The following is a 23284-nucleotide window of genomic DNA, read 5'->3' as shown; positions in this document are numbered from 1 at the left end:
CAAAAGTTTCTAACTTCAGATTACCACAAAGAGAACATTTATTTTGATGAAACTTGCACATAATACAAATAAAAAGTGAATAAATAAGCAAGAAAATTTTTTTTGGATAAACAGATAACAAATATTTCATAACTATTTTAAATTAATTACTGTACACAATAATACATGCTAGTCCAGCCAGTGATATTTAAGAATGGCTACCTCATCAGTCTTGCCACTTTATCTCGTAAAGAAAAAGTTGTTTCAAATCCACTGTCATTACGACGAGAAACCGAGCGTCATTGCAGATCGTTAAAGCCAGAATTCAAACACTATTGCAGATGGTTAAACAATGGAAACTTCAGGCTGGAATATCAACAATTTTAAAAAAAGGATTGGCAGTCAGGCACAACTAAAAGACTGTTACACATTACCGCTTTCTGTCAGAGCCTCCTTCGGCAAAGAAAATATGCGTACGTTCGCACGAGCGAACACGGCCAGAAGCTAGAATGTATAACAGTCTATTCGTTGTACTTGTCTGCTAATCAGTGTAAAGATGACCCACTGAGTTGCACACTATCCTTTTCCTAATATTACTGTAAATAATTTATGTTCTTTCTACACACTTCCACAATTACTTGTAATTACCCTGTTTCAAAACAGTTTCCACCAATGTTAATGTGACGTTACACCCAAAATAAATATTTTCGACCTGACAGCCTGCAGCAGTCCACTACGACACACAGTCTAGTAACAAAAGTTGAGAAGTATTAAATTTTGGCCCAGTTACAATATTCCAGCTGAGATGCAATCAGTATTTAAAATTAGTTCCCTATAAATATCATATCAGTTTTATATATTCTCTAGAAAGAGAACAGATATACTGCTTTAATCCTAGACATCGTTATCACTCTTTAACTATCACTGCAACTCTCCAGTCATCCACTGCTTCCTCTGCACTGCGAAGCAACACATTCTCCTCCTCTTCAAGTTCTGCACCACACTCGTTATCGGACACGTAGAAAGCCGGTTACAAAGGTCGAATGACGCCGTGGATTTTAAGACCGGGCATCTGCTTGGCCAGCCCTTCTACGGCCTTCGGGTCACCTTGACACTCTTTGACTCCCAGCTCCCTGTGATAAGAATGAAAACACTGCTTTTACTGTGACAACGTGGCCATCCAATGGAGTTACCTCTATATTGTGCATGTTTGAACAACAGAAAATTTAATTATATACATGGAGGCTCATATTTATCTCAGAGAAAAAATGAGAAAAGAATCTAAAAGGAAGTGACATACTGGGATACGAGGTAGGAAAGGGTGCAGGGGGGGGGGGGGGGGGGGTAGGTAACAAGAGGAGAGTGACAGTATGCACAGGGAAGGAGCAGTTCCAGAGTGAGAGGGGCTGAACGAGGCAAGGGGGTAAATGGCTGCAGGAAATACAAGTGTAACATTAGTTTGGCGAACAACTTCATAGCGTTTTTGTTTTGCTTATCGGTAATCCAGTCGCTACGGGTTTATTTAGCGATTATCAGTTTTTCTTTGTAGTTTGCTGTTGCTACTTGCATTCACATATTGCCATTTTGTCATTTTGAGATAGTGAGTAGAGTAGAAAACTGAGGGCCGAGTGGAGAAATCTGAACTTTTCGGACAGCAGTGGAGGTGGCCAGAAACATCGGGATAATGCCAATGGACAGAGCGTAACAAGAAAATTGTTTTTTTCATTTTAAGAAGTATTGTTTCGACATTAGTGACTGCCTGAAATCAGGAAGACCTTCGGGGCTTGACGAAGGAAGATAGTTTAAATGCATTAATCCACACTCGTCCGTGTCAGTGTGCTTGAGAACTGGCAAATGTGATGAACTGTGATCGTTCCACCATTGTGCAACATTTGCACGCAATGGGGAAGGTTCAAAAATTGGGCAAATGGGTACCGCACACACTAAACCGAAATCATAAAAATGAACAGGTGGCCGTACTTGCACCTATTCTCGCTCGTCGTGAACTGACTCGTGAACACCTCCGACCGATCCTTACGGGTGACGAGAAATGGTGTCTTTATGCTAACATTAGGAAAAGAAAGGAATGGTTAAGGCGCAAACAAATTAGCAACTGTCCGTACAAAGACTTGCACGTATTCACAAAAGATAACGTAATGCATCTGATGGAACAGTGATGGTGGGGCGTGCCTCGAATTGCTTCCCTTGGGTGTAACCGTCACTGCTGATATTTATTGTTACGAGCTGAGACATCTCACAGACACAGTCTGAGAACAACGACCAGGAAGACTGCGTGAAGCGATGCTACTCCACGATAATGCTAGACTGCATTTTGCATCACTGACAAAAAACACTACATAGGAGTTGGGTAGGGAAGTCATTCCACACCCACCTTATTCACCTGATCTTATACCCTAAAATTTTCATCCTTCTGCTTTTCATCAAACAACCTTCAGGGAAATTCAATTCGACATGAAAATGTGCTCCAAAAGTGGCTCGACGAGTTCTTCGTCTTGAAAGAACGATTTCTAGTCGTAGAATCAAAAATTTACACCGGCATTGGCAGACTGTTGTAAACAGTGAAGGAGAATATATTACTGATGACTAAAGTCTCTGTTATGAGTATCTATTGTGTTTATTAAACTTATGGAAAAACACTATGAACTTATATACCAATCATTATGCACTAAAAAATAAGATTCAAGTGCTGGAAATGAGATTCCTATGAATGGTGAAAGGATACGCAAAAATAGACAAAATAAAAATGCATATTACAAAAACAGTTCAAAGTTGAATAAAAAAATGATAAGATATATGAATTTAGAATTAAATGGAAGGACCATCTGGAAAGAGTACCCGAGTGATGACGACCGTTACAAGCTGTGCAGTACGAACCACACACAAAAGTGGAAAAAGACGTAAGAAAGTGGAGAGCATTGAGATTCTGCATCCAACTTGTTTTAAGCTGACAGGTATGGTGTAACAGTGTCTATTATAATAGGAGCCCAGAAGAAGGTCAATGTATCTCACGGCACTGGATTTCTAAGTAGAGCTTTCGATTTGCACAGACCGTGTTGTGGCGACAAAAATGTATGATATGTGCTTTATTGGAGGAAAACTGGGAGCCTTGCTACAGGTCCCAAGAATGGGCTCTCTGTACGACACCTTGAAGTTGACGTTCAGCTAAGGCCACGGACTCATAGCCGTACCACAAGCAAAAGTCGTCATATAAGGAGTCTATAATTTTCAGTGCAATTTTTTGAAAGATTTCTTGTAGCCTTTGGCTGTCATTCTTTTTATTTCCTGTACGATTGTACAATTTTGGCTTTAGGCCATTTTCAGGTATTATTAAAAAAGTAACAGATGAGATTGGTAAGATTTTACAGAAACATGACATCAGACCGGTCTTTACACCAACAAAGAAAATAAGTCAAGTGCTGCAATCTGCAAAGGATAAACACCCTCCTGTGTTGACATGTGGTGTATACAAAATTCTGTGTACGTGTGGTAAAGTTTATATTGGAACTACCAAGAGGAGTGTAAATACATGGCTAAAAGAGCACAAAAGTCTGCTATAGCTGATTTCTCTATTTTTCCTATCGGCAGAGCATGCTCTTCAGTCGGGAAACCACGAAGTGAAGTTTTCTGAAACAGAAATTTTATTTACAACGTCAAATTATTATCCACAGTTATGTAGAGAAGCCATTGAAATTTATAAGCATCAGGATGATTTTAACAGAAAATAGGAGGCAATGAAACTTAGTGACATATGGACAGTAGCTCTGCAGAATCGCTAGACAACTTTATCTTTGACAAGATGACAATCGATAGTTAAGTTTTATCTTTGACAAGGATTATCTCTGCTAATCACGTGTTACTTCGACCATGCCCCCTTTCCTACAGTATATATGTCGCTCTCGGACGTCTGACCAGTCAGTCGGCAAGACTCGGCAGAGGACTGCCTCTGAAGATGTCCAGCACAGTCCTGGACAAAACGTCAGGAACAGAAGAGTTTCTCAGACCACGACCTCACATCCCAAAAGGTTTACCAGCAGCCGTTTTCAAGTATTTAATGGATGATTTTTTAGTAGCAGATTATGTCATATGAGTCACTGCTTCTATGACATTACGTTATGTTCATAAAATAAATCCGAAGTGTTCACACTATTTTAGGAGCGTGTTACTTTCAAGTAGTTGCAAAAGGAAACAAGACTATACAATAAGCTACCTACAAACATTAAAACAATAAAAGACATTTCAAGATTTAAAACTGCTGTCCATAATATCTATTGCAAAAATGTTATTATAGTATAAATGAATATCTTGAAACATAAAAACTTATTGCCAAATACCTAAAAAGAAAAAAGATAATTATTTGCGTTAAATATAATGTATGGAAGCTGAACCTTCAGTTGTAATAATATGAAGGCTAAAACAATTTAAATACTGTTATATGATTTAAAAACATGTATTGTAAATCACAATGAACTGTCCAATATTGTACAGTATACCTTGTACAACAAATGATCAAAAGGACCAATAAAAATGTTATGTAATGTAACTGCTCAAAAGTAACATGCTCCTAAAATAGCATGAACACATTGGATTTATTTTATGAGCATAACATGATGTCACAGGAACAACGATGTGAATGACATAATCTGCTACTAAAAAATCATGCATAAAAATACTTGAAAATGGCCTAAGGCCGAAATTGTACAATCGTACAGGAAATAAAGAGAATGGCAGCTGAAGGCCTCAAGACATCTTAAAAGAAAAAAAAATAAAGAGTATGTGTAGCCACTGGACTCGCAGATTCCCGAAGCTTGAAATCAGAGCCATGGGATCGAGTTACAGTGACACCAGGTGGTATCATATGCTTCATGTGAGTGGAAAAAGATGCAGATAAAATGAAGGTGGTAGCAGCTGAGAAGGGAGTGAAACAGGGTTGCAGCTATCATAATATTATTCAGTGAAAATGTTGGGAAGCTGTGACAGATATGGAAAAAAAATTTGGAAAGGGTTTTGAAGTTCAGCGATAAGAAATATTTTTTCTTGGAGGTACGTTTTGTCTTTGCAACTAAATGAAAGGCAGTTTGTTTTTTGCCATATGCGTTTCACTTCTTTCATTTATGAAGCATCTTTAGTGGGCTGAAATACATATTTGTTTTTATATCTATGATAAAAATGCATTAGGTAGTAGTCCAAATATGTTACTATGTTATGTTTTCTTATGTTTTTCTCTTGTTTTTCCGATTAGAAACAACATTTATAGCACTAGTTTCATGAGGTTAAATTATCATTTGGTGTTACTTATGATTTCCATTGATGCTAGTTCATATGTGTGGTCCTGGAGATGTGTTCGCTTGTTCCCCATAATCCAGATGGCGGATTTCTGTTATTTTTTCACCCACCTTTATTGCAACAACTCACTTGCACTTTCACTATGTGTTCACCATGTAGTGTCTACCACGGGTAATGCCAATTGTCGCTGTGTGCTTATCTTTCGTCTTTTGTTTATGTTGTGTGTATGGCTTGATATTTTTCATTTGTTTTGTGTGTGTGTGTGTGTGTGTGTGTGTGTGTGTGTGTGTGTGTGTGTGAGAGAGAGAGAGAGAGAGAGAGAGAGAGAGAGAGAGAGAGAGAGAGAGATGTTCCACATCTCTGTTATTGTTTTAATGACTGATCTGTGAGTAACTGCTTTTATTGATTTTCTCATTAAGTACTTCCTTATTCATTGCAAGGACTCTTTGTATATGAAAGTTTTCCTGTAATGTCTGGAGTTTTTTTGTTGTAGTTGTTCACCTTAATAATTTTCATGTCCTGTTCCATGTTGGATAGTTCATGCCCTTGTTTTATCAGGTATCCAGCAGAGGTAGAATTGCTATTCTTATATTTCCAACTTCTTACAAGTTCTTTATACCTTGTTTTGAGGGGGACTGATGACCTTAGCTGTTTAGTCCCCCTTAAACATCCCAACAACCACCACCGCCACCTTGTTTTGAAATTCCCACCTGTCATCACCAGATATACTGGTTCATGTTCTTGGCATTCTAACTAGTATATTCCTGTGTTCAAAAAGATTTCGGGCTTGCAGCCAGTCGTCATAAACTTCACTGCACGATATTTCGACTGTACAACTGCCAACCATCTTCAGGTGAGTGGAACGAGGACTGACAAAGACGTTCTCAACTCCAGCTTATATAGTGCACTGATAGTAATGCTGCGCATGCGTTGCAGTCGCAGAGACAGATAGGGCCACACCTCCCAGTGGCAGCACCCTCGCTGGTGGAATTGCAATACTCAGCTGCCGTGGGTATTGTTACTGGCCGCAGCTATCGAACTCTTCTGGGGTCTTCGTCTCGAGCAAATTTCGGAGACGATGGGATTCCATGCATTATTCAATTGGTAACCACTGTCACGGTTCATTAGATTTCCCGCAATGCGTATTTCCACTGATTCTTTGATAATGGAGTCCAAAAAGTTTTTGCAGTGGCCAAAATCGAAGTTTTGTAGTACTCCATTGAATGTCCATTAGAAATACAATGTTCCACAACTGCAGACTTACTGGCTTGCAGTAGGTGAGTGCATCGTTGTTGTTCTTTACAAGACTCTTCCATTGTACGCATTGTCTGTCCTATTTAGGCCATACCACATTAACATGGTATTATGTAAATTCCCGCCTTCCGCAGTGACAAATCATCCTTCATCCATCCCAGCAAATCCGAAATCGTAGAAGGCGGACAAAAAACCACTTTCACATGAAAATGATTAAGAATCCTTGCTATCTTGAAGGAGATATTTCCGACAAAGGGAAGAAAAGCTAGGGACTTGGCTGGGACGTTCTCCTCTTTATCCACTTCCCGGTTCCTGGCTCTAGTTGAGAAGGCCCTGTTAATTTGCCGGGTCAAGCACCCATTGTCTCTGAACACCATCCTCAAATGTGCCAGTTCCATAGGCAAATTCTCTGCATCCGACACCGTGTGTACCCTGTGTACAAGGGTTTTAAGTACACTCACAGTCTGGGATGGGTGATGGCAACTTGATGAATGCAAATACAAATCAGTGTGAGTGGGCTTCCGATAGACAGAATGTCCCACAGTGCCGTCGCTCTTCTGTTTAACCAAAACATCCAGGAATGAAAGGCAGCCATCTTTCTCTAGTTCCATAGTAAATCGAATATTCTCATGGATGGAGTTAAGATGATGAAAAAACTCCATTAACTTTTCTTCTCTGTGGGGCCACACTATGAAAGTGTCATCGACATAGCTCCAAAAAACAGTTGGTTTACAGACCGCTGTTTCAAGTGCTCTCTCCTCAAAATCCTCCATAAGGAGGTTAGCCACCAGAGGAGACAGAGGGCTGCCCATGGTGACACCGTCAGACTGTTCATAATATTCCTGGTTAAACATAAAATAAGTTGAGGAAAGAGTACTGCTTTGTTTCAACATAATGTCTGATTCAAACTGTTGACCAATTAGAATCAAGGAATCTGCAAGAGGTACTTTTGTGAAAAGGGAAATTACATCAAAACTCACTAGAAGATCCGAACTACTTAAGGGGGGTAGGACGTCAAACGAGCCGACTTTGAACAGGAGAGGCACCACAGGACATACTTTTACAAGTAAATTCATAAAACTTTGTCAGCACGACCAGGAAGGATTCAGGATTCACACTCGTAGCAGCGGAAGTTAAAAAACATGACAAAATAATTTTTTTACATGTGAAATTTCATCATTTTTCCACTTACTATTGGCTGCATTTGTTGCGATAGGTACACTTTTCTTCATAAGTAAGAGAGACTGTTCGATGAATTTTGCACAGCATACAAACCGTACTTACAGCTGTCTGAAACTCTAGAATCTATTTAATTTTTGAAAAAATGAATGAGCTGTTATGTTTTATACTTTATGTTTAGAAAAAAAATTAAATTTTGTAGTTAATTATCTCAATTTTTACCACAGCTTTTAATAGATTTGGAAAATTCTAGAGTTTCATACACCTGTAAGTATGGTTTGTATGCTGTGCAAAATTCATCAAAGAATCTCTCTTACTTGTGAAGAAAAATGTACCTACAGCAACAAATGCAGCCAACAGTAAGCGAAAAAATGATGAAATTTCATACCTAAAAAAAAATCATTTTGTTATATTTTTGGACTTCCACTGCTATGATTGTGAATACTGAATCCTTCCTGGTCATGCTGACAAAGTTTTATGACTTTATTTGTAAAAGTATAGACAGCAGAAAATAAAATGTCCTGTGGTGCCTCTCCTGCTCCAAGTCGGCCCGTCTGACGTCCTACCCCGCCTTAAGTGGAGAGCCCCCAGTCTATTAATAAAATCAGCAGAGTTCCGTACATGGTGTGAACATTTGCCAACAAATGGTCTCAACAAAGAAGCTAGATGTTTGGCTAAATCATATGTGGGTGCGTCAATATTACTGACTATAGGCCGTAAAGGCAGACCTTCTTTATGCACTTTAGGAAGAGCATACAGTCTCGGTGGTACACTCCTTGGTATATATCTGGTTTGTCTGTTGTTGTTTGTAAATGTGACAGGAATGGGTATCTCATTCCATAAGCAATGTGTAATCCCTGTTTCTCTAGTGTATTTGTTATTCTGTGTGTATATTAAATTGCGCCATTTCTTTCTGTTAGTTATGTCTGTTAGTTTGTGTTTCTGTGTGTGTTGTAGTGTCTATGGCATTTTTAGGTGTTTGTGTTCTCTGCTTGTTTTCATTTTTCTTTAGTTATATTTTGATTTTGGGGTTGAGTCTTTTGCACTATATGGATTTTATAAACATTGTTTGGCAATTAGTTGTATGGTTGTAATTCTTTTTCATGGTTTTCTTGGCTGAGTGGTATATGTCATAGGGCTGATAATTTTTTATTTTACTGATAGTTGGTTGAAGCATGTGTAATTGTATCTGTGGCTCTTCGCTTTCTGAATATGTCAAATGTGTGCCTACTGCTGTCTCTCTTTATTGTTATATCCACGAAATGTATTTGATTTTGTGTTTCTTTTTCCATGGTGAATTGAATTTATTTATTTATTTATTTATTTATTTTCATGCTCTTTATGTCTGTATGAAGTTTATCTATTTACTCTGTTGGTTCATTCACCCTACAGGTTATGACATCCACAGATTTGTTGCTGTTGTTGTGGTCTTCAGTCCAGACACTGGTTTGATGCAGCTCTCCATGCTACTCTATCCTGTGCAAGCTTCTTCATCTCCCAGTACCTACTGCAACCTACATCCTTCTGAATCTGCTTAGTGTATTCATCTCTTGGTCTCCCTCTACGATTTTTACCCTCCACGCTGCCCTCCAATGCTAAATTTGTGATCCCTTGATGCCTCAGAACGTGTCCTACTAACCGATCCCTTCTTCTGGTCAAGTTGTGCCACAAACTCCTCTTCTCCTTAATTCTGTTCAATACTTCATCATTAGTTATGTGATCTACCGATCTAATCTTCAGCAGTCTTCTGTAGCACCACATTTCGAAAGCTTCTATTCTCTTCTTGTACAAACTATTTATAAACGACTTCCTGACACTTAAACCAATACTTGATGTTAACGAATTTCTCTTCTTCAGAAATGCTTTCCTTGCCATTGCCAGTCTGCTGATGGTCGAAGTAGAGAAGATATAAAATGTAGTTATTTTGCCCCTCAAATAGCAAAACTCATTTACTACTTTAAGTGTCTCACTTCCTAATCTAATTCCTTCAACATAACCCGACTTAATTCAACTACATTCCATTATCCTCGTTTTGCTGTTGTTGATGTTCATCTTATATCCTCCTTTCAAGGCACTGTCCATTCCGTTCAACTGCTCTTCCAAGTCCTTTGAGGTTTGCCGATGTCATTGTAATTCTATCAGAGACAGCAAAGTTTTTATTTCTTCTCCGTGAATTTTAATACCTACTCCGAATTTTTCTTTTGTTTCCTCCACTGCTTGCTCAATATACAGATTGAACAACATCGGGGAGAGGCTACAACCCTGTCTCACTCCCTTCCCAACCACTGCTTCCCTTTCATGTCCCTCGACTCTTATAACTGCCATCTGGTTTCTGTACAAATTGTAAATAGCCTTTCGTTCCCTGTATTTTACCCCTGCCACCTGTACCAGTAAACAATTATGTGTCATTTCCTTATGATGTTTTTATCAAAGAATGTGTTTTCTATGTGGCTGATAAATATGTTTGCCAATGTTTCTGATACTGACGATCACACTGGAAGGCCATCTTTTTGTAAGTAAAATTCCTTTTCAAACTGGAAGTAATTTTTGGATGTGATTGCTTGAAGGGTTTTGGTCTTTTCTTTTCTGCCGGTAGTTTGTTAAACGTCAGTAGATTTTCTTCAATTAGTTTTATTGTGTCTGCACTGGGTATCAAGTTGTACATATTCTCTTTGTTGAAAATTATGAGAGGTGCTGTTTGTGATATGTGTAAGTCTTTTATTTGTGTTATGCACTCATTTGTGTGTTTCACTGTTCTGCTGCTCTTCATTTCATATTGCTATGTTACAATTTTTGCATGTGTTTTGCCACATGGTAGGTAGTGCATTCATCAAGTTGATAATGGCCCTCACTGGAATAAGGGGTTTGTGAACCTCAGGTCAGCCTCTGAGTGTTGGAGATTTTGGGTTCTTCTGTGTGATGTGTTGTTTTTGTTTACCTGTGAGTATGTGTTTGATGTCTTTGAAATTGTTTGTTATGTGTGTCAGGAAATGTGCTGCTGGATTGGATTTCAGTTTTCTGATATTGTTCAAGGAGATGATGATGTGGCGTAACAAGCTTGCTACGCCACACTGGGAAGGGAGCCGAAAGAAAGGCACGCGTACACACACGCCGACCGGCGTCAAGTCTGGAACAGGATAACTATTGAATGGTAGCAAGAAAAGTACGTAGCTGCTTTATACTTAACTTTTATTCTTTGATGAATACAGCGTTCTTCTTGAGACATTTATACGATAACTCTCAAACTAGGTAAGGCTAATGGCGCCTTGCTAGGTCGTAGCCATGGACTCAGCAGAAGGCTATTCTAACTGTCTCTCGGCAAATGAGAGGAAGGCTTTGTCCGTATTGTCGCTAGCAATGTCGTCCGTACAACTGGGGCGAGTGCTATATCGTATCTCGAGACCTGCCTTGTGGTGGCGCTAGGTCTGCGATCACACAGTGGCGACACGCGGGTCCGATTTGTACTAAATGGACCGCGGCCGATTTAAGCTACCACCTAGCAAGTGTGGTGTCTGGCGGTGACACCACAGATGAAATCTTTGATTTTTTTTCTATATATTGCTCTTCATTGATCAGTACTGTGCTGCTCCCTTTATGAGCTCTTCTGACGATGCTTTAATTTAATTTCATTTTATTATCTACCTGTCAATCATTTATACGAATATGATGTTATTAAGGTGTAGCTTTCCTGTTAATTTCTTAGTTGTGTTGTTTTCTGTTTGAAGTTTGTTGGCGACATTTTAATTCTGACAGAGAAAAGGTTTGCTGCTGACATTATAATCCTGTCAGAGGGACCATATGACTCGGAAAAGCAGTTTAACAGGATGGCTACTGTCTTGGAAAGAGATTATAAGATGAACATCAACAAAAGTAAAATGAGGGTAATGGCATGTAGTCAAATTAAATCAGGCAGTACTGAGAGAATCAGATTCAGAAATGAGATACTAAACGAGTGAATGAGTTTTGCTATTTGAGCAGCAAAATAAATGATGCTGGTTAAAGTAGAGAAGACGTGAAGCAGCAAGTGAAAATATGAAGAAAATCACTTCTGAAAAAGAGCTTAGGAAGTCTTTTCTGGCTGGAGTAAAGCCTCATATAAATGTGAAACATGTAAAATAAACAGTTCAGATAAGAAAAGAATAGAAGTTTTTGAAATAAGATGGTGCAAAAGAATGCTGTAGATTAGATGGGTAAATCGAATACCCAAGGAGAAAGTAGACAGAAACTGGGGAAGAAAAATATTTATGGCACAACTTGATTAAAAGAAAGGATTTGTCAGTAGGTCCCAACCTGGGACACAAACAAATTGTCAGTTTGTTATTGGAGGGAAGTACGGTGGGTAAAAACTGTAGAGGGATACGATGGCTCAAATATGTGGCTGGAAGACAGCCGTTTCCAACTGGAATGTGTCTTCAGGATGTCATACTGATAAGCAGTGGCATTAAAGCACTGTCCCATTCTGTACCACTTCTTGGTATGCTCTATATTTAGGAACCCATTGCCAAACACACAGTGTGAATTGCAGGGTAATCTAACAGGTGTAGATCTTTTGTTACCTGAGATTGACGAGCTTTTCTGGAAACTTTTCAAACGGCACTCCAGCGACAACGGAATAATCGAATGTCAGGCAGCGCACACCTGACAATTCGAGGATGCTGCTCACACCCAGTTGCAGCCTCGCAAAAGCCATATTTTCCATTCAAAGCGTGTGAAGTCGCGGCAGCCCGACGAGGTAGGGGAACAGGGCCCCGCCGAGTGTTCTGCAATCTGTCACGTCCAATCTGAAACAAACCATGAGTGTGCTGTCGTTTATTTGGGGACAAGCTGGTAGAGAAAATTGTAATGGATTTTACTTCCAGTTGTTGCCAGCAAAACAGAGAATCTTTGATGGAAATCAAAAAATTATGAATATCTTCAAGTAAAAGCAATTAAACTCCAATACAATGTATCGGTTTAGTGCATAAGTTCGTAGCATTTTTCCATAAGTTTAATAAACACAAAAGACACACATAACAGTCTTTAGTCGTCAATAATATGTTCTCCATCACTATTTACAACGTCTGGGGTAACATTTCAGTTCTGCAGCAGTAGAAATCATTTGGTTTTGAGGCAAAGAACTTGTTGAGCCATGTTTGAAGCACATTTTCATCCAGAAATCAATTTTCTTTAAGGTTGTTTGATAGAGAGTAGAAAAGGTGAAAACTGAGGGTGCAAGATCAGATGGGTGTGGTGTGACTTCCCAATCCAATTCCTGTCAGTCTAGCAGAATGCAGGCATGCATTATTGTGGAGCAGCATCACTTGACCCCATCTTCCTGGTCACTGTTTTCAGATTACATCTGCAAGATGTGTCAGTTTTTGACAGTTATCGTCAGCAGTGACTGTTACACCTCGGGGAAGTACACCCCTCCGTTGCCGTTCCACCAGATGCATAAAATTATTTTTTGTGGATGTGCACAGGTCTTTACGCAGGGAGTTGCTGCTTAATTTGGGTTCAGCCTCATTTCTTTTCCTTACGTTATCATAAAGGAACCCTTTCTCACCACTAGTCACGATACAGGATAGGAATGGTCAGTGTTGTTCACGAGCCAGTGGACGATAAATAAGCAGAGACGCACATATGGCTACCCACTGATTTTTGTGATTTTGGCTTGGACCATGTGGTATCCATGCAGCCAATTTTTGAACCTTCCCCCCTGCATGCAAATATCATATGATGGTGAAATGATCATAGTTCATCACATTTGGCAGTCCTCAAGAACACCAACCTGGATCATTGTGGATTCAAGCATCTGAATGATCATCATCAAACCCTGAAGGTCTTCCTGAGTGTGGAGAGTACTAATAAGAAAATGATACTCTCTAAGGACAGGCATAGGGCAAAATGTCTTCTTGTACTTTAACATATGTATCTCCAACAATATGACAGCTAAAATACTAAAACTTGAGGCTATTATGTACAACATAATGCTTGATATTCTGTGCAGTTTTTGGTTGACAATGCATGATGACAAACATCTTATAAGGATTTTATTTTTCAATTACCATTGTTTAGCCGGCCGCAGTGGCCATGCGGTTCTAGGCGCTTCAGTCCGGAACCGCGTGACTGCTATGGTCGCAGGTTCGAATCCTGCCTCGGGCATGGATGTGTGTGATGTGCTTAGGTTAGTTAGGTTTAAGTAGTTCTAAGTTCTAGGGGACTGATGACCTCAGATGTTAAGTCCCATAGTGCTCAGAGCTATTTGAACCATTTTGAACCATTATTTCTATAACCTTTTCTCGTAAACTACTTGAGCAATAAAAGTGGAATTTCACAGTTTACATCTACATAAGTGGCTAATAAAATGTGTGGAACCGATTTTTGTTTAAGGTCGTAGTTGCTTTGAAATTAATTTTTCAGTTTTGTGTTACCAGGGACTGCTCTATATTTCTCAAATTTTAAAGGAGAACTTTTCTCAGAGAAAATATAATGGAAAACTGCTGAGCAGGATTATTCAGTAATCTTAAGAACTACAGCAAATATCAGAATGTTAGCTTTTACAGTTCCTGAGAAAAAGGTACATTATAGCTAAGAAAAGTCAGTTTATGGCAATTGACATTTAAACTTTTTATTCAAATTTTTGACAATATTGGTGTGCATCTAGTGACTAATGATGTCCATGTCCTGAATCTTTTTTTTCTTCCTCGTCTTCCTGGAGTAGCAGGCATGTCTCATGCACACATGACTGCCGACTGCAGCATCTCGCTGTGTGTATGCGTGCGTGTGTGTGTGTGTGTGTGTGTGTGTGTGTGTGTGTGTGTGTGTGTGTGTGTGTGTGTGTGTGTGTGGGAGGGGGGGGAGGGGGGGGGCGGTTGGGTGGGCCTGTCTGCAACTTACGTGTCGTGTCGCTGATACTTCAAATTTTGCATTTTTCTTTCTGCTGCCTGAGCTTTCTCCAGTAATGCTTCATCAATGCTTGTGTGCGTCTCGAGTGTGAATGCACCTGGATGGAAGGCCGGTCTCTGCATGCGCTTAACCTTACCTGCATTTCGACTATTGAATGCTAGACAGACGTCACATGCAGGGATGTTCACAACAATTGAGGATACAAATAGTGTTTTTGGACAACGCATCCAAACAAGGTGATTCTAGTTCTCATTTACATTCTGTGTTTTCCCGTGTACACATTTTTTCAGCAGTTCAGGATTGGCTAGATACCTGAAAGTTAGTTTTATAGCATCTAAAACAGCAAGTGGCAAACGATGTTTGTTAGTGTATGGCTTTCCACTGGCTTCTGCCTGAAGATATTTGCATCACTATATGTCACAAAGGGAATGTTGAGGATCACCATCTGTGGAAAGTCTATGAAAGAATTTGCCCACACGACTTGCACATTGTTTCCACACTACGAAGTTACCCCCGATGGGTTTTTTGTAAGTGTGAACTTCCTTCTAATTTCTTGCCTTTCATTTCTTTCTTCAATTAGAGTAGTCTACCCCCCATTCACTTTTGAATATGCCACACACAGTCCAGGTTTTCAAATTTAGTTTTTGTGAGCCATAACAATTGCTCTCTCAAACAGTCTTAAAAGCACTGGAAGGTCCATTACCTAGAAACTTCACATAACTAACACCATATTTTTCAACTGACCTCTGGAATATTAGTTTTGTCCCCGCTGCTTCCATTCCACCACTTAGCCCCAAGTTTCTTGCTGCATACTTTCTTGTGCTCCTGCTGCCACCTTTCTTCTTCACTGCCATCATTGTTCTTTCTTGTGTCACACTGAGAGCAATACTTGCTCATTACTTGGAAGACTAAGATTTTCCCTGTATCTACACTAATGACATGTTACACCACGATGTAGTGTATTGCCCCTTTTCATCCAGGTTTCATCACAAGAGACTCACAATGTCTTTTTCCCCTTCATTGTTAATGTCTACAGCTTCCTCAATAGCTGCTTTCATATCCTTGCACTCAACTCCAAGAGTACTGAAAAGTGTTCTGTTGTAATCACTGATCCTAGATACTAGTGCAGGCAAGTTCAAAAATGGTTCAAATGGCTCTGAGCACTATGGGACTTAACAGCTGAGGTCATCAGTCGCCTAGAACTTAGAACTACTTAAGCCTAACTAACCTAAGGACATCACACACATCCATGCCCGAGGCAGGATTCGAACCTGCGACCGTAGCAGTTGCGCGGTTCCCGACTGAAGCGCCTAGAACTGCTTGGCCACACCGGCCGGCAGGCAAGTTCATCAAGCCACAAAACAGATTTGTGCCTTCTCTGCCTACACCTAAGCATCTCATGCCACAACTCAATCTTGTATTCACCTCATACATCTTCCCGTGGAGAGCAGAAGTCTTGAACTGAACAGCGTACTTACAAACTTTACACTTTATTATTATCAATTACTTAAAATGCTAATACGGTCACTGTCACCGTACAGTGCCCACAGTTACCATATGCACGTGAAACAATCATATAGGCAGGTATTTCTAAATCCACTGGGAAACTCATCTTTGGCACAGCATCATCATCCTCGATGAACTCGGTGACTCTGTCGAAAATTGTACTACACCCTTTGGAATAGCGTCTGCAGCACTATTATTTAAATTTCCTGTACCTTTTACAGGTGAAATTTGACGTTTCCTCACTTTATTGAATATGCATCCACTAATAGAATGTTGTCTACTCCCGGGGCCTTGTTTCGACTCAGGTCTTTCAGTGCTCTGTCAAACACTTCGTGCAGTATCGTATCTCCCATTTCATCTTCATCTACATCCTCTTCCATTTTCATAATATTGTCCTCACGAACATCGCCCCTGTATAGACCCTCTATATACTCCTTCCACCTTCCTGCTTTCCCTTCTTTGCTTAGAACTGGGTTTCCATCTGAGCTCTTGATATTCATACAAGTCGTTCTCTTTTCTCCAAAGGTATCTTTAATTTTCCTGTAGGCAGTATCTATCTTACCCTTCGTGAGACAAGCCTCTACATCCTTACATTTGTCCTCTAGCCATCCCTGCTTAGCCATTTTGCACTTCCTGTCGATCTCATTTTTGAGACGTTTGTATTCCTTTTTGCCTGCTTCACTTACTGCATTTTTATATTTTCTCCTGTCATCAATTAAACTCAATATTTCTTCTGTTATCCAAGGATTTCTACTAGCCCTCGGCTTTTTACCTACTTGATCCCCTGCTGCCTTCTCTATGTCATCTCTCAAAGCTACCCATTCTTCTTCTACTGTATTTCTATCCCCCATTCCTGTCAATTGTTCCCTTATGCTCTCCCTGAAACTCTGTACAACCTCTGGTTCTTTCAGTTTATCCAGGTCCCATCTCCTTAAATTCACATCTTTTTAGCAGTTTCTTCAGTTTTAATCTACAGTTCATAACCAATAGATTGTGGTCAGAGTCCACATCTGCCCCTGGAAATGTCTTTGAGATTTAGGAAACAGGTTTTAAATTGTGTCTTACCGTTATATAATCTATCTGAAACCTTTTAGTATCTCCAGGGTTCTTCAATGTATACAACCTTCTTTCATGATTCTTGAACCAAGTGTTAGCTATGATTAAGTTATGCTCTGTGAAAAATTCTACCAGGTGGCTTCCTCTTTCATTTCTTAGCCCCAATCCATATTCACCTACTACGTGGAGGAGTACAAGGACAAATTATCGATTTTTCCTTTTTTGTAAGTGAAGTACTCACAGTGAAATGTATTCCTTGGTACTATTTGTGTATAGACATTCTGACAAACATTAATTATAAAGGGCAATCAAAAAGTTCCCATTCGAAGGCCGTACAGTATGGGATTGCAATCGCGCAAAATGGCTGTGAGCACTGAGGCAATCCTCCCACCTACACACCAAGTCGAAGGCACCTGCTCGGAAGAACACCGTGTCCTGCTACGCAGAGAAGTCCGTAACTGCCTGCCGCACACCTTCGTCCGGCAGGAATTGTCGACCCTTCGGGGACTTTTTTAAGGGACCGCCGGCAGGATAATCGAACAGGGAGAAATTGGGACTGAAGGGCAGGTGCTCGAGTGTCTCCCACTTATCTCTAATGGGTGAAGCCAACCTCCTAGATCAGCTGGCGTCTCGTGTCAAACTGTCACAGGCACGGAAGTTGGTGTACGATTCCTGAACTGTGGTTTTCAACAGATGTGCTGCCCGAAACACATTCTCTGTTCTCTGACTGGTGTTTGTCCTTCAGCAGCTGAGAAAAGAACAGCAGCACATTGGTCCAGTTTGGACACATTTGGTACTAATATTGCCACGGCACACTTTTTCCGCACACGTGTCAGGAAGACACGAATGCCTCACTAAGCTGTCCCTACACATCAGAGCTCATATATCACCGTCGGACATGTGCTGTGTCGCATATACACTACAACAGTGCCCTCGAACAGAAACTTTTTGATAACTTCTTCTGCAGTGACAGTGGTAGCGGAGGTACCTTCCACTGCAAACTATAAGGTGTCTTGCAGATTGCAGATGTAGAAATGACTTTACAGAGATCTGATTTGCTCGAATAGTTTGATTATTGTAAGAAATGTGAAAGTAAGACGAGCTTCTCACTTTATATCTTCACTCGTCTGGGAAATTACACTGCTTTCCATTAAAACTGCAACATCAGGAATCTGGCCATTAAAACTGCAACATCAGGAATGAAAACAAATACCACTTTTCTTATTGTGGGTCTGCAGTATAGTAAGAACATACATTATTATATTTTAGGTGATTTGAGGGAATACATTTAGTAGGGAGGCGTCACCTCAGGTAGCATCAGCGGCTCGACTCTGACCTGGCCGTACATCGAGCTGGCTCAATGAGGAGAAAATGCCGAGTGCCGTAACTTAAACTTTGCACAGTGCAAGAGGAGTCAAAATAAGCTAACACATGTCTAAGCTTATTCGGGAAAACAACAGTCAAAGTTTTTTAGCTACTTTACGTGTGTGTCTTTTAGAGCACAGTAATCTCAGGTGAAATGGTGTCACAATGGCTAGTGATGCAGCCTCTCAGTTTTGTGCCCCACGTTCAAAACCCAATTACTGCTTTTATTTATTTATTTATTTCTTTTATTTATTTTACATTTATCTACCCATGTCCATAGAAGATTACTACATGATGTTTCTTATCAAGTTAAGTATACAAGGGCATTATACTAATTGTAAAATTATGACTGTGTTTCACAATAAGTGTCATGCATTTATTATATAGTATATGTGTGTACAATATTTTCAGGCGTTACAATCCTTTTAAATGCCCACATTCTTATATTTCGTTCTTATATCAGTCCTTATATTAATTCTTATATTTTATTCTTACATATGCTCTGTGCCAGAGGTCATCAGTCACAGTGGTGGCACGATATTCTCTCAGCAGCCTGTGGCCAAATTTATGAAACAGAGTAGAGGTGCGGAGAACTCACTGGCCACGGCAACAGCTGACCGCCCTCTGGATTGAGGTGATTCGGTTTGCGCATTATGTTGTCAGAAGATGTTCCAGAGACCTCAAAAGTCATGTCACAGGTCAGAAAAGTAAGAAATTAACAGACGTATTCTTGTTATGTACTTGAGGCCACCTCGTACTATTGCGCCAGGTGTCAGGCTTGAACGAGTACCACAAATGTTATCTTGCAATGCTTCTTCCTCCTCTCGACCTCCACATGTTGATGCGTGTATCTTCAAGTGTGCTCAGAATGGGGACTTTTATGGAAAAATGATGCGGTTTCACTCCTGTGACCACTGTCCTTGTCAGACACACTGCTACCGACACATCTCTCACCACGTCCACGTCAAGGGAAGCCGCGACGACAATTGCCGTGTCGTGACATTCCAGAGACCTCAAAAGTCATGTCACAGATCAGAAAAGTAAGAAATTAACAGACGTGATCTTGTGCCCCCTACATTGTCCCACTATCCACGTCGTGTACTCGTCCTGCTGCAAACCGACTAGGCAGACGTGATGTGGCTCTACGACCCTGCGAGGCTGAGGAAGCGCTAAATCTGTCCTCTCGGACATTATCATTGCAGACATAGTGTAATGGTACTTTGACTTCCGCGCCTCCGCCAATACAAAGATATAATTTACGATCGCGCACGCAGAAGGGAGCTGCGCCAGCGACCGATTTTTATAAATAATTTTGTTCGTCTTTTTAGTTTTGCGTAGGTTTTTGTTTTTAAGAACTAATTGAGGACTCTCTCTCTTGTCTTGATACGAAAGACGTGTATTTTTCAGCGATGTGTTAAATGTGCTTTTGGGTGGAAATTAAAATTACATTACACAGCGAGGTTGTTTCAATAGTGATTCGAGGGAGTTATCATCAAATTTGTAAACTGATCATGACAGTGGCAACTTGAAGAAGTTTTCAGCAGACGGAGAAAAGTGAAAGACGGGTCGTCCTACAAGAGAAATTAGGAGGACAGCCATGAAGACTACATTGTAATTAATACTGCGTGTCTAACAAGATTATAAGGTAAATTTCAATTAGTTTCTGATGCTATTTCCGTACAGTCGCTTTTTGTAGTGTTGCCGACCCGGTCTGCCATGCACGGTCAAATTACAGCACGATCTCAATCAATAATATGAAGTCCGCCCTATCCGTAACTGAAACCACCAAAATTCCAAACCCAATCAGATTTTCTATTTTCTATTTTTCACGGCAGAACCCCGAGGAGAAGGGTACACGACAATTGGCGTCCTGGTGACAGGACTTGCTATCTTCACATTTGATACAAGTGCAGTTATTATAAATTTTGGACATTTTATCTAATTTTAACCACTTAATAGCATCAGAAAATGAATTTGGACTAAGTCCCGTTCATTTCAATTGTAATGTTACATGCATGAAATTTACAATAATATTGGTTTCCCTGTTATTAATGTGTGTTAATTTTCATTTTCATGCTGAGGAAATTAATTTGGTAAAAAAAAAAAAAAAAAAAAAAGGAAAAGGATAACGTTCCATAAAATAATTTGCACGGACGCGAAAGAAAAATTTTGGATTGAAAACTGTATATTTGACGCTACATTTGCAACATAAGACTGAAGAAAAAAAAAAAATTGGTGAGTACAGAAATTTACATTTTTTCCAGTTTCAAGCAGCCATCTGTACTCCCTTTATTCCGATCCATTTATTTCGAAATTATTTTTTCAAATTGTAGTTAAAATTGATTTACTACTATTATTGCAAATGATAAGTGAAGAGCATATTCACAGTCATTTATTTGTGAGAGGGAAATTTCAGTACCAGTTTAATAATTTAATTTCTAATTAGAAATCATATAGAAATATCCATTTCCATAAGAGAAATTTCAGATTTCAACATATCATATTAATTTTTTTTTTTTTTTTTTTTTTTTTTTTTTTTTTTTTTTTTTTTTTTGCCACTGGAAAATTTTATTTGCAATTAATTACGAAAATCGCAAGATGGACGCTAGACGCGTAGAAATTGTTTCCGCGGACGAGCTTAGTGAAAGTGACACATTGCAAAACATGTCCGACAGTCAAATGAAAATTGAACATAATTGTGAGGATGTTCAAGACATAATTTTACCGGTTCGATTAAGACAACAACCCCTATATTTAAACAGATATACAGGCGAATGGAGAGTGAGTACTACGCGACAAAACATGACATTCACAATGTCAACTTCAGAACCAGACATCAATCAGTCACAAAAAAATGACGAAACTAAGACACAGGACTCTGACATGCTCAACCAGATTCTGAAGTTACTTGGTGACCAAAACAGAAAATTGACACTTTAGACAAAAGATTTGATGCTTTAGACGACAATTTAAAACGTGACATTGGGAAATTTGACACTAAATTCGATGAACTGACACGGGACACAAAACAAAATTCTGAAAAACAATCGAGACAAATTGCCGACTTGACAGAAACCAGCAGTAGTCTTGAAAGGAAATTTACTGACTTATCAGACAAGGTTACAAGACAATAAAAGGTATTTGTGGAATTCAGTGACGAGACAAAAACAGACTTACAATGATGTAATGAGAAATTGTTAACAGTAGTTTTTGAACAACAGAAAACCAGTACCCAAGTTGACGAATTACGACAGTCACACAATTCCGTAAAAACAAACCAAGAACACTTAGACCTGACGATTACAGACCTTTCAGACAGATTAAATGATGTAACATTGGAGCAGAAATCCTTACAGGAAAATTTAGAAGAACTTGAAGACAGAGCAGATGTAGCATCTTTAAAGAATGGCACAACTCTAGCAGAGAAACTTGTACATGAATGCAAATTATGTGATGATTATTTAGATGAGAAGTGTGAGACAATGACACAGATCATTTTAGATAAGACAAAGGAACAAGTAAAGGGAGAAACAGATAATATTCAGAAAGAGGTACGTAAACTTAAAGAAAATGTAATACCAAGTTCGTCAGTGATACCAAAACCCATAACAGGCAACCAAAACATAAATGAGAATCATAATAATGCTAGACCCAGCACACAGCCGAAAATTGAATTACCAGTGAGTGATACAAATCCCAATGAACCATTTTCAATGCTACCACAAGATCAAAATTACTATCAGACATCACCACATACTATGCACAGGTTGACACAAAATGCAGGACCCATAATACCATCGGGAGTAGCTGATGAAACATTAGTACGACATGGATACTTTCAGACATTTTCATGTGATGAGAAAGACAAAGTGCATCCGATTGTTTTCATCCGCTCTTTTGATGGTATTTTCCTGAGACATTGGTTGGAAGCCAATAAAATTCGATATGTTACAAATTTGTTACGTGGAAGAGCAGCTAAGTGGGGAGCAGCAATGAAAAGACGATGTTAAACATTTGAACAGTTTGAACAAGCATTTCTTGAGGAATTCTGGTCGATCACAGAACAGCAAAGTTTAAAACGAGAAGTATACAATCCAGAAATTTACAACCCGAAGAAAGAGACTTTACGTCAATACTTCGAATGCTACCTAGACAAAACATTATATTGGACAAAACCAGCAGATTTACCAGATGTAATTAGAACACTTAAAAGCCACTTACCATTTCCTTACCGTGATAAATTAATAGGAGTGTCCGAGGACAACATAAAGAATTTTTTTAGTTATGTTGATGAGATAGATGTTGTTTGCAGAGATGAGATCAGGAATTTCAATCAATTGTATCCGATCCATCCAAGCAATTCGCGTACGCACAACAGAAATGACAGAGGCTATTGGAATCCGCCTCTGACACCACAACAAAACACTCAAAGAAACAACTCGCACTACACTAGGACAAATCCATTCAATATTAGGAGAAACAACTCGCAGCATTGGCAAGGAAACAGTAATTATTACTATAATGGTTATCCGAACAGTAATTACAATCAGAACAATAACAGTTATATTCAAAACAACAACAACAGAGGAAGGAACCAAAATCATAGAGATCAAAGAAGAGAGGATAACCGGTACCATCCAGGATATTTTCAGAGAAACAACATCCAAACATGTATTGCAGGAATAACAGTAATGACAATACCAGTTACAGTCATGGGCGAAATAATGTATGGGGAAATCACAATGGACCACCGCCA

General features: G+C 39.4%; 1 protein-coding gene across 1 annotated transcript in view; it reads right to left on the bottom strand.

The window, feature by feature from the left end:
• Positions 1 to 14: 14 nt before the first annotated feature.
• The window catches only part of LOC126473634 (uncharacterized), a 157009-nt gene continuing 133739 nt past the window's right edge, over positions 15 to 23284 (bottom strand). Inside the window, exons 7-8 of the mRNA XM_050100819.1 lie at positions 12273 to 12497; positions 15 to 1112 (exon numbers count right to left, since the gene is read on the bottom strand). Of these exons, the coding sequence (XP_049956776.1) occupies positions 12487 to 12497 (11 nt within the window). The 3' untranslated portion in view covers positions 15 to 1112; positions 12273 to 12486. The remainder of the gene's footprint in view (positions 1113 to 12272; positions 12498 to 23284) is intronic.

This window comes from Schistocerca serialis, chromosome 4 (assembly GCF_023864345.2).
Source record: "Schistocerca serialis cubense isolate TAMUIC-IGC-003099 chromosome 4, iqSchSeri2.2, whole genome shotgun sequence".
NCBI classification, from domain to species: domain Eukaryota; kingdom Metazoa; phylum Arthropoda; class Insecta; order Orthoptera; family Acrididae; genus Schistocerca; species Schistocerca serialis.
This window is presented reverse-complemented; position numbering and strand designations above follow the sequence as displayed.